General features: G+C 39.6%; 1 protein-coding gene across 1 annotated transcript in view; it reads left to right on the forward strand.

The window, feature by feature from the left end:
- cacna1aa (calcium channel, voltage-dependent, P/Q type, alpha 1A subunit, a) overlaps nt 1-15,579 on the forward strand; it is a 125,831-nt gene that overhangs the window by 87,128 nt on the left and 23,124 nt on the right. The window contains exons 39-41 of the mRNA XM_051714551.1: nt 5,101-5,206; nt 7,674-7,781; nt 10,395-10,495. Coding sequence (XP_051570511.1) covers nt 5,101-5,206; nt 7,674-7,781; nt 10,395-10,495 — 315 coding nt within the window. The remainder of the gene's footprint in view (nt 1-5,100; nt 5,207-7,673; nt 7,782-10,394; nt 10,496-15,579) is intronic.

The following is a 15,579-nucleotide window of genomic DNA, read 5'->3' on the forward strand; positions in this document are numbered from 1 at the left end:
AGCAAAAGAGAAAATAAACTAAAGTGAAAGCCAAAAAGAAAAAAGAAATCAACCATCTTTGATGTTTTGTTTGCTTGCTGTTGAGGCACGGCTAGGCCTAGCTGGTATGGTAGTGTGCATTGTTCTGGGTGGAGGGGGACAGAGACTGCATTGACATAAAATTCATTATAATGCCCTGTCAGCAGTGGGACTTTTCGCCTGTTCTAAAACCCCCCTGCTCTTCTATGCAACCTGTTCCATTTGCATAGAACATTGTTTTAGCACTCAGATGTTGAGCCCCCCCCCCAACCACCACCACCACCACCACCACCTCCACGACCCTTAACCCCCCTATAAACTGATCATCAGTCAAAAGGCAGCCTAGTTTACCAAACAACTCCTTTCCTCCAACCGAATAACCTTCTGTTGTTCTGTTCTGTTCTCCTCCTACCCCTCCCCTCCCACTTCCCTCTCTCAACTTCCCAATCACTACTTTTTTATTTACTCCTTTTCCTCTTCTCTTCTCTTTCTCCCTCCCCCATGCACATTTTGTTTGTTTTTGTTTTATTTTGGTTGCCCAGTGGCAGAATCAGTTACAGGGATATGTATGAGATGCTCAGGCACATGTGTCCTCCATTAGGCCTGGGGAAGAAGTGCCCTGCACGGGTTGCCTACAAGGTAGAGGGCCCCCGAGTGGCCAGCGCTGTGTCTGTACTGTTGGTGTTTTTCTTTTTATTTCCTCTCCTTCTTTTTCTCCTTCGTTATCTGACGGAGGCCGCTATTGTGATTCTGGTGGCAGGGTCGTGTTTGAGGGTGTTAGACTCAGGCGGGCTCATCCACAGGGAAGCGGGAACGGACAAACTTCCCAGCACTTTTGCACCATATGAAGACATACACAAATACCATACACACCATAAACACACTGACACCTCTGTTACACACCCATATAGCTTAAAGTCCAGGTGTTTGAAAATTACAAAAGATGAAACGTGAAGGTAGTTACAGTTAAAAGTTACAGATTTGTTCTTTATGGTCTACATTATTAATTATATGTTTACATTAAAGCAAAATGCTTTAATGTACAGCAGTGATGAATCAAAGAATTTCAGGAGTTTCATGATCGTATGATACAACTGAAACACATTTGCTTGCAGGATATTCATATAATCACATACACACATACACTCTCACAAACATGCCCACTTGTGTGTGTGCAGCAGTGGTTGGAAGAGCTGCAGGACTTCAGTCCTCCAAGTCCCTCAGCTCTGTGGATGCCGCTCTCTTAGGGACTCTTTCCTCTTTGGACCAGCTCTTTGTCTCTCTCTTTTCATTTATACACACACATGCAACAACACACATGTAATTATTGGGTAGTATTAAGGCACAACAATAGAACAAAATACAGCTTTCTCTCAGATAGAGTTATTTTGTCAATGCAGTTCTAATCTGTTTCCAGCCCCTCCTCTTTACATTCTGCCAATCATATGCATGTCCTGCCTCCAGTGTCACTGGCCCCTCCCACATGTAGGGACACTCCTCCCCCTTTTTGTGATTACTATTATAGGATTCTTTCTCTTTCTTTCTTTCTCTCTATCTGCCTCTGTCTGTCTGCAACTGTACACTGACATTTCACCCTTTAGTCAGCTTCTATCTCAGACTGATTAAACAACAGTCAAAAAGAGCAGAAAAGGAGATCAGTGCCCTTAGTTAGACCACGCCACAATTTCTACATCATTTCTCTTAACAACTCTGTGAGCAGATCTATTTTCTCTTTCTTCTGCCCTGCCCCTTCCTACCCTTCATTTTTCTCTGTCCCATTTGAACACTCTTTTTGTTGTCAAGTAAAATGTCTTGCTCTACACAGAGTGTTCAGTGATGTCCACTGTTGTAAACTTCCTTTTACCCTGCCAGTTTTTCTGGTGTTAATGGCAGACCAACAGTTAACCTCCCATTGTTAAAGGGACAGTTCACCCAAAAATGAAAATTATTTTGTCATCTACTCACCCTCGTTTTATTCAAACCCTTATGAATTACTTTCTTCTGTGGCTATATTTTCCATCCAATGAAAGTGAATGGTGACAAAGAACTGTCAAGCTCTAAGAATGACAAAAAAGCACAATACATGTATCATAAAAGTAGTCCATACAACTTGTGTGCTATATTCCAAGTCTTCTGAAGTCATACAATAGCTTTGTGTGAAAAGCAAACTGAAATTCATGTCATTATTCACTAAAAAACTCCCACTGTATATCTAAAATTTCATTCACATGATCTGAATATTCACGTATTTAGATTTGATGTGTTAGGATCAGCTACAAGACCAATGTTTGGCATAGTTCATATCAAATCTGTGAGCCAACGTTTGGCATACTTCATATCAAACCTGGTGTGACACATTTTAATGCACCAAATTAGAAGATGCGCAAATGCAAATTACATTTTGGAGCTGTGTTGGAGGAAATTTTAGTTAATTGACTTAAATTTATTTTCCTCACACAAAGCTATCGTATGGCTTCAGAAGACTTGGAATGTAGCACATGAATTGTATGGACCAATTTTAAGCTGCTTTCATTGTGCTTTTTGTCCTTTTTGGAGCTTGCAAGACCCTAGTCACCATTCACTTGCATTATATGGAAAAAAGCAGTAGGAACATTCTGTTAAACTTCTCCTTTTGTGTCTCCAAAAAACAATTGAGTCATATGGTTATGGAACAACATGAGAATGAATAGACAATGACATTCTTGGGTATTTAATATTGGTGTTCTCCAACCTGAGAGCCCCAACCCACATTCCCTGTTCTGCTTATGTCACTTCCTGTCTTATGGGGTTTGTTTTTTCACCCTGTATCCTCAGTGGAATAAACAGTGACAACAAACATTGCATTCACCCCCATTCTCCCTGTAACACATTAGGGCCCAAAAACAGGATCACTCTCTAAAGAATGAACCACCCTTTGTGGTGGTAGGGCTTTCTTTTCTTATATTTTCTCCTTTGGTCCTTAGCTTCCTTCATGTAGTTTTCAAGCTCTTTTCAAATTTGTTGTCCGCTTTGTTACTGTCTCTGTTTTGTCTTCTCCCCTCCCCATTCGTCACCACCATCTTCTCCATTAATACTCTTTCTGTAAAAGCTGTCAGCCCTAAACAAAACACTGCTCCAGTATTCCTATCTGTCAGCCCACTGCTTTTCTCCTTCCCATCTTTAACATTAAAGTACTTCCCTCCAGCTTAATTGTGCAGTAGGTAGCCGAATCCTCACTGTTACTAGCTCGTCCTCTTCACAACAAAAACTCACAAAACCATCCCCCTTTTTTTTTTCTAGAATGCTGCTCTAACCTAAACCAATAGACTGCACCCATCTTTTTGCATTGAGAGACCAGAGAATCTGGATCGAGCACTTGTTTTATCCAGTAGCCCATCTATGATTGAGTCTCAATGACAACAACCACTACTAAACCTAAATGAATGAGCTGAAATGAACCAACTAGATGATGCTTTCAGTGTTGGCTGCTCTGTTGCTTGTCCTGTGATGCATGTGACTGCATGCTGGGAAAGTGGGAAAGGGAAGGGGTGGGGGGGGCATGTTTGTTCTGGGATGAAGTGGGAGGGGAAAACATCGGGTAACGTGGTTGATTGCATAGCAGAGGGTGTCACAGTAATAAGAGAAAGCCACATGGTCACAGTTGTGTGAGGTAACATTTAACCCTGTGCAATGCAATTCTGACTTTGTATGTCTTTGAGTATGGTCTTTCCCCAGATCAGTGCAAAATGAATTATACTTTAAAACAGTGATGTTTACGCAACATCCATTGTTTTGAACTACTAGTTCATCCACTGGTTTGTGTTGAACCTGTGAACCTCCTCCCGGAAAAGCTCTTTGACTTGCTCAGATGCAGATAGGAGGCAAAAACAAATGTGATTGGATACAAGATACAAAGTGGATTCGTAGCATATGCAGTCTCACAGATTCATTGACATCTAGACCAGGGTTTCTCTGACTATAAGTTTGAGTTTGGCTAGTTTAAAATGCCTGCTGATGAACCTCCGAAAGAGTCCTGGTGGAACTTGTGAGCTTTTCATTCATATTTACCTATAGTCAGTGACATGAAGTGAACAGTTTTACAGTGTATTGTCATTACTGATTTGGCTCTGTATCACTTACAATGGGTCTCAGTGAGATTTTTGTCCACAATTCAAGAATTGTCTGTGCAAACCCTTAACCCCAGTTTGAGAACCACTGATCTACACTTCTGAATCATTTTAATACATTAACATTCACAAAAACACAAATTCCTGCAAACCATTATCAGACAATCTGGCTGCTCCTCTTGTCATATCATGATTACCACACTTAGGGGCAGATTCACTAAGAATGAATTACAGCCAGTACATGCGGCATTTTTTTGCACACACTCTCTATGCTGGTTTAGCACCCGATTTATTAATGAAATTATGCAGATAAGGCAACTGTTCAAATGTGGCCACAAAATCGCTGCCAAACGTAATTTGCATACACAATTCTGATCTTGTGGTTCAACCGATTCTGAGCGCTATATAGCGGAGGATGCCGCAGACTGCCGAATTTGACACCCTGCTGGGACTGTACAGCATCACTTTGATCCAGACACCTGGATCATCTCTTAAACACACAGAACATGTGCTTGATGACACCAGTTATAATGCTCTTCTCCATCATTTGATGATTATTTGATTCATTACTGCTACTACTCATCTACAATGAGCCTAATTTACATGGAAAGGAGGCATGTTTGCGTGGAAAAGAATGACATTGACTTCATTTAAATACTCAAGATGCAGCACAATTTCAGTGCTGACTGCACCTGCTAAAATAGATTTTGAGTGGTTAGTGAATAAGACGCAGGTTTTTGCGCTGAAATACCATGCACACAAGTGGCACAACTGTTTAGTGAATCTGCCCCTTAGACATCTCTATATGAATTCTTGCACTGAGTACCAAAGGTCACAGAGCTAACCCTCAAACTCCCTCCCACCTTCCCCTCCCTTTCCCTCTCGCACACCAAAAGCACACCCGACCCGGAGGTTCAAAGCACACATACATCTCAATGGCCCTCTTCACTAACTGGTTTTGATTGGCCCCCTACAGAGACTGTTGCGGATGGATCTGCCAGTTGCTGATGACAACACAGTGCACTTTAATTCCACCCTTATGGCCTTAATCCGAACCGCTCTGGACATCAAGATCGCCAAGGGTGGGGAAGGTTTGACTTCCCTTTTTCCACTCTCCTCATTTATTTCTTTGTGTGTCTCAGACATGTTAAACTGTTTTATTTGTTAAATACAGGCGCATCTCAATAAATTAGAATGTCATGGAAAAGTTCATTTATTTCAGTAATTCAACTCAAATTGTGAAACTCGTGTATTAAATAAATTCAATGCACATAGACTGAAGTAGTTTAAGTCTTTGGTTCTTTTAATTGTGATGATTTTGGCTCACATTTAACAAAAACCCACCAATTCACTATCTCAAAAAATTAGAATATGGTGACATGCCAATCAGCTAATCGACTCAAAACACCTGCAAAGGTTTCCTGAGCCTTCAAAATGGTCTCTCAGTTTGGTTCACTAGGCTACACAATCATGGGGAAGACTGCTGATCTGACAGTTGTCCAGAAGACAATCATTGACACCCTTCACAAGGAGGGTAAGCCACAAACATTCATTGCCAAAGAAGCTGGCTGTTCACAGAGTGCTGTATCCAAGCATGTTAACAGAAAGTTGAGTGGAAGGAAAAAGTGTGGAAGAAAAAGATGCACAACCAACCGAGAGAACCGCAGCCTTATGATTGTCAAGCAAAATCGATTCAAGAATTTGGGTGAACTTCACAAGGAATGGACTGAGGCTGGGGTCAAGGCATCAAGACACAGACATGTCAAGGAATTTGGCTACAGTTGTCGTATTCCTCTTGTTAAGCCACTCCTGAACCACAGACAACGTCAGAGGCGTCTTACCTGGGCTAAGGAGAAGAAGAACTGGACTGTTGCCCAGTGGTCCAAAGTCCTCTTTTCAGATGAGAGCAAGTTTTGTATTTCATTTGGAAACCAAGGTCCTAGAGTCTGGAGGAAGGGTGGAGAAGCTCATAGCCCAAGTTGCTTGAAGTCCAGCGTTAAGTTTCCACAGTCTGTGATGATTTGGGGTGCAATGTCATCTGCTGGTGTTGGTCCATTGTGTTTTTTGAAAACCAAAGTCACTGCACCCGTTTACCAAGACATTTTGGAGCACTTCATGCTTCCTTCTGCTGACCAGCTTTTTAAAGATGCTGATTTCATTTTCCAGCAGGATTTGGCACCTGCCCACACTGCCAAAAGCACCAAAAGTTGGTTAAATGACCATGGTGTTGGTGTGCTTGACTGGCCAGCAAACTCACCAGACCTGAACCCCATAGAGAATCTATGGGGTATTGTCAAGAGGAAAATGAGAAACAAGAGACCAAAAAATGCAGATGAGCTGAAGGCCACTGTCAAAGAAACCTGGGCTTCCATACCACCTCAGCAGTGCCACAAACTGATCACCTCCATGCCACGCCGAATTGAGGCAGTAATTAAAGCAAAAGGAGCCCCTACCAAGTATTGAGTACATATACAGTAAATGAACATACTTTCCAGAAGGCCAACAATTCACTAAAAATGTTTTTTTTTTATTGGTCTTATGATGTATTCTAATTTTTTGAGATAGTGAATTGGTGGGTTTTTGTTAAATGTGAGCCAAAATCATCACAATTAAAAGAACCAAAGACTTAAACTACTTCAGTCTGTGTGCATTGAATTTATTTAATACACGAGTTTCACAATTTGAGTTGAATTACTGAAATAAATGAACTTTTCCATGACATTCTAATTTATTGAGATGCACCTGTATTTATCTATCTGGATGGTACACTACATGGCCAAAAGGACATGGACACCCAAACACCACACCCATACGTGCTTGTTGAACATTTAATTTCAAATCCATTGCCATTAATAGAGAGTTGGTCCTCATTTTGCTGCTGTAACAGCTTCCACTCTTCTAGGAAGGATTTCTACTAGATGTTGGGACAGGAAATGGTTGCAGGGGTTTGCTCCCATTCAGACACAAGAGCATCAGTGAGGTCAGGCACTAATGTTGGGTGATGAGGCCTGATCTGCAATCAACATTAAATTAATCCCAAAGGTGTTTAGGTCTGGGCTTTCAGCAGGCCAGTCAAGTCCTTCCACACAAAGCATCCTTTAAAAAAAAAATAATAATAATAAAAAATATATACAGTATATATATTCATGCATAAAACCAAGCATGCAGCAATGTAATCTCCTTGGATAAAAAAAAAAAAAATATATATATATATATATATATATATATATATATATATATATATATATATATATATATATATATTTATTTATTTATTTTTTTTTTTTTTTTTTGTCCAAGGAGATTGCATTGCTGCATGCTTGGTTTTATGCACGTGTTAATAATGGGTGTAACTGAAATAGCCAAAAGAGGGTGTCCATATACTTTCAGCCATTTAATATCTCTGCCTAAAGTGGTTTAGATGTGCACAGTACATTTACGTAAGGTTGGATTCCACATTGTTCAGACCTTAATGAAAATTGTGTGTTTCTGTTTGTGGAAATATGTTTGTATATATGTGTGTACATGTACCCATTGCTGTATATGTAGGAGGTATAGATAAACACCAGATGGACGCTGAACTAAGGAAGGAGATGATGGCGATATGGCCCAATCTCTCCCAGAAGAATCTGGATCTGTTGGTGACACCCCACAAGTGTAAGTTAGCCAGGAGGTTGGTGTGTCCGAAAAGTTTCTTTTTTACCACCCGAGGACAGCTTCTCTCAGCCAGCCCACTCACTGCTCAGCACCCCCTGATGGTCCAGGCCTACACTCACATTATCTAACCCTCAGTGTAGAGTCACTTTAGAACACTAGAACCTTCTAGATATATACCACACATTAAGACTGCAGACTGATCACAGAGGAGGGAATTCACCGAGAATTAACTGTACCCACTGAAAGCGTGACAAAAAAAGTGTTTACTTGCACGCATTGCCTGCGTTGTGTTAGCACCTGATTTACTTCAGCAATTCTGTAAATTAGGTAGTGGGGTAAACATTCCCACATAATTAATGGTGATCGCAATTTGTGATCGCAAATGTTTAAATGAATGCCAGGCCTACAGTATACATGGAGATGTGGCAAAACTATGGCTAAACAAAGACATTGGAAATTCAAGATACTTTCAAGGTTGAAACAAATTCTGTATTCAAACAAATTCCATAAATCCTCATTTATTTACAAAATTCAGATTCACATTTAAATTATTTTTAATCCTCTTTGGTGAAAAGACCTTATTGAGTTGACTTGGTTCCGCACCACGGACAGCTACCATAACACCACCTTGCCAGCCAGGGAAAGGTGTATGACCCTGTTTACACCTGGTATTAAGATGTGTTTTTGGTGATCCGATCACATGTGGTTAGCACTAAATACAGGCGTAAACAGGGTCTAAAACCTTATTAAAAGGAAATAACCATCCAATTTGAAAATTTAAAAAAGCAGATACAAACACAAACATGAGAACTTCAGTGTGTCTGAAATCAACATGCATGGACACTTATTAGAAGCATGAACATCTGCAGCTCAGGTTAATACAGGTAATCCACAAAATAACGGACAATTCTGCCCCAAATGTTCCGATTAAATTTCAGATGCATCTTGGGAAATAGCGGGCTATTTTTTTCGCACTTTCTTTGTCTTTTCTGACTTTATTGCGGTTTATTATCATGCAGTAACGCACTGACAGTGATTGATGTATGTCGTCATGACCAAGTGTAAACAGTGATGGGTCCCACCTGTCCACATGTGATTGGATCACCCGAGACGCATCTTAATACCAGGTGGAAACGAGGTCTATATGTAAGGGATAATGTACAGTCAGTCAGTTGTTATCGCAAAATAAACCCCAAAAGGGTGAGCAGGATCAGGTCTTGTATCATCCTGAAGGAGTTTATTTCATGATAACAACTTGCTGACTGTACATTATCCTGCTTATTACACAGCTACTATGCAAATAAATATATAAATGGACATAAAATATAGAAATTATGTAATTATATGGGAATAAATAAATAGCTGAACGGCTGTTAGCGTTTTGCATCTGAGTTCTGTTTGATGATTACTTTGTTAAAATGATCATCTGACTCCTCATTATTCAGCCTATTACAAGGCTACTTACCAAATAAATAAATAAATGGACATAAAACATTGATTTGGGCTAAAATTATTTTATTAGCTTACTTGTAGAGATCACAGAGTCATCCGAGATGCAGTAAATCAGAGCAATCAGAATCTAGTATTCCAGAGCGCCGTGTAATAAAACTATGTCTACAGTGATTTGAAAGACTGAAAATGATGACAGTTAGAATGTAATTAAGTTTAATGAAACACTTATACAGCAAATTTATTACTGATACAAAAAAAACAAACAAAAAAAAACTCCCAGCTCACTGTGCCTGAGATCAGGGGGTGCTTTACTATAGATCAACACTCTATAGATGTCTTTTCACTCCAGGGGTTTATCAGATTCCTGACAATATGTACATAAATCAGTGTTATTTAATAAATATTTTATTGCATCAAAAATATGCTACCCATGAGATGTATGTGCTAGCTTGCTTGTGAGACATGTCAAAAACATGTTAAATGCTAAGTATCATGGTAAAATAGCATGATATAATGATAAAGGCAAAAAAGGTTTTTGGCAAAACCATGAGCTAGTAATATGCAGAATGTTTAAGTTGAGTTTGCATTAAGCATGTAACAATTCAGAACTGTATTGTTTGATGCTAATTCTATCTTCGTTGTTCTGTGCAGAACCTATACAGAGGTGGTGACCATGGCTTATAAACACCACTAAGCATGGCATGTAAACCTAGTCTGAAGTTACTCTTTAGTAGTCTCACCTCAGAAAACTGCAGAGACAGGTTTAAATGGTTATATTCTTAGGCTTGTTTGCCTATATTATGCTGTAGTTTGCTTTCTGATTTGTATGAGATAGAAGGAAAATTGCAAGCATGATGCATCTGAGCATCTGAAGGTAAATTTAAACAAATTATATAGATGAGGTAATGGCCATTAATCCATACAGTACTAAAAAACATTGATAATATAGTATGTAAAAGACCAGCCTTTAACTTTTTATCAGTCTGCTTGTGAAAAGACCATTGGCTCTTTGTGTGTCGATTTAACACTCTTGGTGTATGCATGAGAGTTTGTGCATATCCGTTTGTCGTGTGCATGGTCCGTCCTCACTCCCATCCCCCTCGCTCAGGGTCCATCTCACCTTATCTAATCGTGCAGGGTAACTTGTCCTTTTCTCAGCAGCGACAGACCTGACAGTGGGAAAGATCTATGCTGCCATGATGATCATGGAGTACTATCGGCAAAGTAAAGCCAAAAGGACACAAGCAGTCCACGATGAGCAGGTATGTACTTTGTCTCACCCTCTCTTCTCCACTCAGTCCGCAATGAGCTGTGACAAACACGTCAAACTGCTGAGTTTGCTGTGTAGAGACATTTGTACTCTGAGGCTGACATGCACAGCATATAGTTAGCATGCCTATGGCAAAATATATGGTTTAAAGAACATAATTTATGTTTAATACTGAGGCATTATTGAGAAACTCGACTATCTCCCCATCAACTAAAATATCTCATCAGACTGAGCATAATTTCCAAAAAATAACATGTGCTGTCACAGTTTTCTGTGGAACCTGAGAATAAGCTGTCAGATTTGTCATTGTGGACTATGAAGCCTCTGCCAGCAATAACCTTCTTTGTACTTTAGTCTTCCTATAGATACATCTGGTTCCTATTACTTTGCCCTTAACCCTTCACCATAATAATTTGGATTCTTTTGCATTGCCAAGCTGTGGCCAGATATTGATACCATCTTATAATATTGCTATTTAGCTGAACCATTTAACATATAGTCCTATATCCACAATTACACAATCTCTGCTTGATGAAATGTAACATTTATCCAAGATGAAGAGATCAGGAGTGAGGAAACGGCGCTGACGAATGGAATTAAAGGTGAAGCGCGTAATTTCTATGCTACTAGCGGTACCAAGCAAGTTTCCTAAATACTCCCCTCGTCTTGCACTGGCTTTCAGGACTGAGTTGACTGTACAATGTATTTGTTGACATTTGAAACAAGGAATAAAGTAAAATGTCATCTAAGCCCATTAATATTTGATTTGTGAATTTAAAGTCATTTTAGTTTGTTTCTTCAGTTAGTACTCATCTATGACGACTCCTTTTGCTAAATGAATAATGATAAATAAAATACAGTGCACTTCATTTCTGCAAATCTTTTTTCTCTGTAATACATCACAATTTAAGGAATACACCACACAAACCCAGCATGACATCAATTAAATCCTGCCACAATGCTGGATGTGCTACCTATAGGGCTTTATTTCAGTGCATTAGGGTGGACATCTAATCTCACAACTCTTCTCTTGAAGAGATCTGGGCTTAAAACCATAACCCAAAGTTTTAAACATTGAAATAATATCCTTTATGTGGTATAATTTTAAAGGAGAGAGAAAAACCTGGAATGTTTTTTAAGATGCTGCCACTTAAAGGGTTTTTACAATGCATTGCACGAGTGCTTTCTACCAGATAAACCTCTAAATTCATAATTAATGACAAACCTATTGATTTAATTAATCCCTTATTTTATAAAGTGGGTTCTATTGAAAGTCACTCACAGTAGGTTGCTTAATATTTCAATATGTCTGATGGGCTGGTTTAATTATTTCCATTCATTCTTCTAAGGGACAAACATAATAATGTGTGTCCTACAGTAAAGTAATCCCAGCAGTTCAACAACTGTTAAAGGGATAGTTCACCCAAAAATGAAAATTCTCTCATCCTTTACTCAACTTCATGCCATCCCAGATGTGTACAACTGTGATGAGGAGGAGGGCGTGGCCGGGCCGAGAGGATGCACGCCCGGGACTGAGTTGCCCAATCAGCGGGAAAAGGATAAAAGAGCCGGGGACGCCAGATAGAGAGAGAGAGACGCACGCGGCCGCTCTGTGTGTGTTTATGTTGCTGTGTTTACAGTTTGATGTTCTGTCTAATTAAAGATTTGTCGATTGTTAATTCGGTTCCCGCATCCTCCTTTCCCGAACTGTTACACTCCTTGATCCCTCTTCCGCTGATTGGGCAACTCAGCACCGGGCGTGCATCCTCTAAGGAGTTGCCCCTTCGGCCATTCCATCGCCAGCTGGACTTCCCCGCCTCCTGGGAACCTGGGTAGGAAGAAGGGAGGGAGAGAGGAGAGGGAAAGAGAGCAGGAGAGACAGAGAAAGAGAGAGGGGGAGAGAGAGAAAAGAAAAGTCTCTTCTACGGCTCCCCTGGCAGATGGCAACAGTTCTTCCGCTTCCTGGCGGACGGCAGCGGCTCCTCCGCCTCCTGGCGGATGGAAACAGCAAGTTCTCCTGGACAGCGTGCTCTTCCTCCTTTCCCGGGTTTCGGCACCAGTGTAACAGTTCAGGAAAGGAGGATGCGGGAGCCAAATCCACATTCAATAAGAATTTAATTAGAACACAACATCAAACTGAAAACACAACAACATAAACACACACACAGAGAGCGGCCGTGTGCATCTCTCTCTCTCTCTCTCTCTCTCTGTCTCTCTGGTGTCCATGGCTCCTCCTTTATCCCTCTCCCGCTGATTGGGCAACCACACCCTCTTCCTCATCACAATGACTTTCTTAGTTCTGCAGAACAACAAGGTTATTTGAAGAATATTTCAGCTCTGTAGGTCCATACAATGCAAGTAAACAATGACCAAAACTTTGAAGCTCCAAAAAAGGCAGTATAAAAGTAATCAATGGTTTAATCCATATCTTCTGAAGCGATCTAATCGGTTTTGGGTGAGAAAATATTTTATGTTTTTTTTTTCACTGTACATCTTGCTATTGCAGTCTATGCGCGATCATGATTTCAAGCTCATTTACACTTCCTAATGCTGGATGCATGCACAGAGTGCTAAATGGCATTATACGAAGTGTAACTGAGCTTGAAATTATGATCGCCAAGGAGACTGCTGATGTCAAGATTTATAGTGAAAAAAAGAGTTTGGTCTTCACCGCTGTTCAAATGCATTTGAATCGCATTATTTATGTATAAATGTTTTCCGTCTGAAAGCACTAAATATTAAATGAAACAAATGAGAATAAAATGCAAAGTAATCTCTTCAATAATCAAACTACTTTTTGAATGTAACTGTATTCTAATTACCAATGATTTAAATTGTAACTGTAGTGGAATACAGTTACTTATATTTTGTATTTTAAATACGTATTCCCGTTTCATGTATTTCGTTACTCCCCAACCCTGAGTATGGGCATCACTGCAGTGTTTTTATTGTGTTTATTTAGAGTCCCACAGACACTACATTAACCCCTACCCCTAAACCTAACCTTAACCTTACCTTAGAACAAATAACTTTGGTTATTTATGTATTAGTAATATATTGATGCAATCTACACACAAGCGATGTCGAGCCACGGGAGTAAAATTATGGGAATGAGTGCGATTGACAGACCCCACCTCCAGAACAAACCCTTCTCTGCACTCCTCAACATTCACCGTGACCAAATCACTGTGATGAAATCAACATGTATATTAATTTTTAACTATTATTTTAAGTAGTATTAAAGGAAATATTAAGAGTGGAAACAGGAAATCGGATGGGAAAAAAGTGGGACAAAAGGCAGATTTGAACCACGGTCGCTAGAACAACAGTACACATTCACACACTGTCTTTACACAACACGCCACTGCAGCGACACCTGTTGTCTAGTTTGTCGTATATTTGTATGGTTCCACCAGACTATTGGGGTGCAAATAGCTGCCCTGTGTGGCAGATGCTATTTACACCGGGGTGCAAATAGACACTCCGAAAAAAACTGGATCGCTTTAGAAGACATGGATTAAACAACTGGAGTCATATAGATTACTTTTATGCTGCCTTATGTGCTTTTTGGAGCTTCAAAGTTTTGGTCACCTTTCACTTGCATTGTATGGACATACAGAGCTGAGATATTCTTTTAAAAAGCTTTGTTTGTGTTCTGCAGAAAAAAAAAAGTCACACATCTGGGATGACATGAGGGTGAGTAAATGATAAGAGAATTTTCATTTTTGGGTGAACTATGTCTTTAACAGCACTAACTGTTTGCAGACAGAGCCCCCTTGTTTTTAGGGGTTCAAGCGCTTAGCGCTGAAACCCTATTGTAATTGTTAAGATTTTTAGGGGTTCAAGCACTTAGTGCTGAAACTCTATTGTAATTGTTAAGATTTTTATTATTATTATTAGGGGTTCAAGCGCTTTTTGCTGAAACTCTATTGTAATTGTTAAGATTTTTATTATTATTATTAGGGGTTCAAGTGCTTAGTGCTGAAACCCTATTGTAATTGTTAAGATTTTTATTATTATTATTATTATTAGGGGTTCAAGCACTTAGCGCTGAAACCCTATTGTAATTGTTAAGATTTTTATTAGGGGTTCAAGCGCTTAGCGCTGAAACCCTATTGAAATTGTTACGATTTTTATTATTATTAGGGGTTCAAGCGCTTAGCGCTGAAACCCTATTGTAATTGTTAAGATTTTTATTAGGGGTTCAAGCGCTTAGCGCTGATTTGGGGTTCAAGCGTTTAGCGCTGAAACCCTATTGTAATTGTTAAGATTTGTATTAGGGGTTCAAGCGCTTAGCGCTGAAACCCTATTGTAATTGTTAAGATTTTTATTATTATTAGGGGTTCAAGCGCTTAGTGCTGAAACCCTATTGTAATTGTTAAAATTTGTATTATGGGTTCAAGTGCTTAGCGTAACTCCTAGACCGTTTGTCGTAGACTCAAGTTCTTTATACCATTGGAATCCTTGGCTCATTCCAAACAAAACGTATATCTCTGATTTCATTTCCGCCTATAATAATTTTCCGCCATCTTGGATTTTTCATAAAACCTACTTTTGCGAACTAGTCCTAGGTTTTTTGTCCGATCGGGACCAAACCAGTGCCAAACGATTCTATGGAGTCTTAATATCAAAAAAAGTTTGCACTTTCGACTCGAGCTAGCTACGGTATGCTAAAACATCAGAAGTAGTAGTGGCCAATTTTACGTAAATGGCTATAACTCTTGATATCTGATATGAGATATCTTCACCAAACTTAGCATGCTTATGTAAGAGGTCAATCTTTGGTAGCCCAGAAAAGTTGCCGCGGTTTTGCCACATGGTGGTGCTATAATACCAAAAAACATGAAATTGGCTGTAACTATGAAATCTTTAATCCTATTGACTTCAAAATTTGCATACATTGTCTTTGTCTCAGCTGCCATCATTGTCTATATGGACATTCACGTAGGTTGAAAAACATGGCCGCCATCGGCCAATCAATTTTCAGCAGCTATTACACAAGGTTAACAATGACCGATGGGAACAAAACTTGGTGGAGCTATTTGACTCTTGGTCTGAGAGGGTTGTGCAAAGTTT

This window comes from Myxocyprinus asiaticus, chromosome 13 (genome assembly GCF_019703515.2).
Source record: "Myxocyprinus asiaticus isolate MX2 ecotype Aquarium Trade chromosome 13, UBuf_Myxa_2, whole genome shotgun sequence".
NCBI lineage: Eukaryota > Metazoa > Chordata > Actinopteri > Cypriniformes > Catostomidae > Myxocyprinus > Myxocyprinus asiaticus.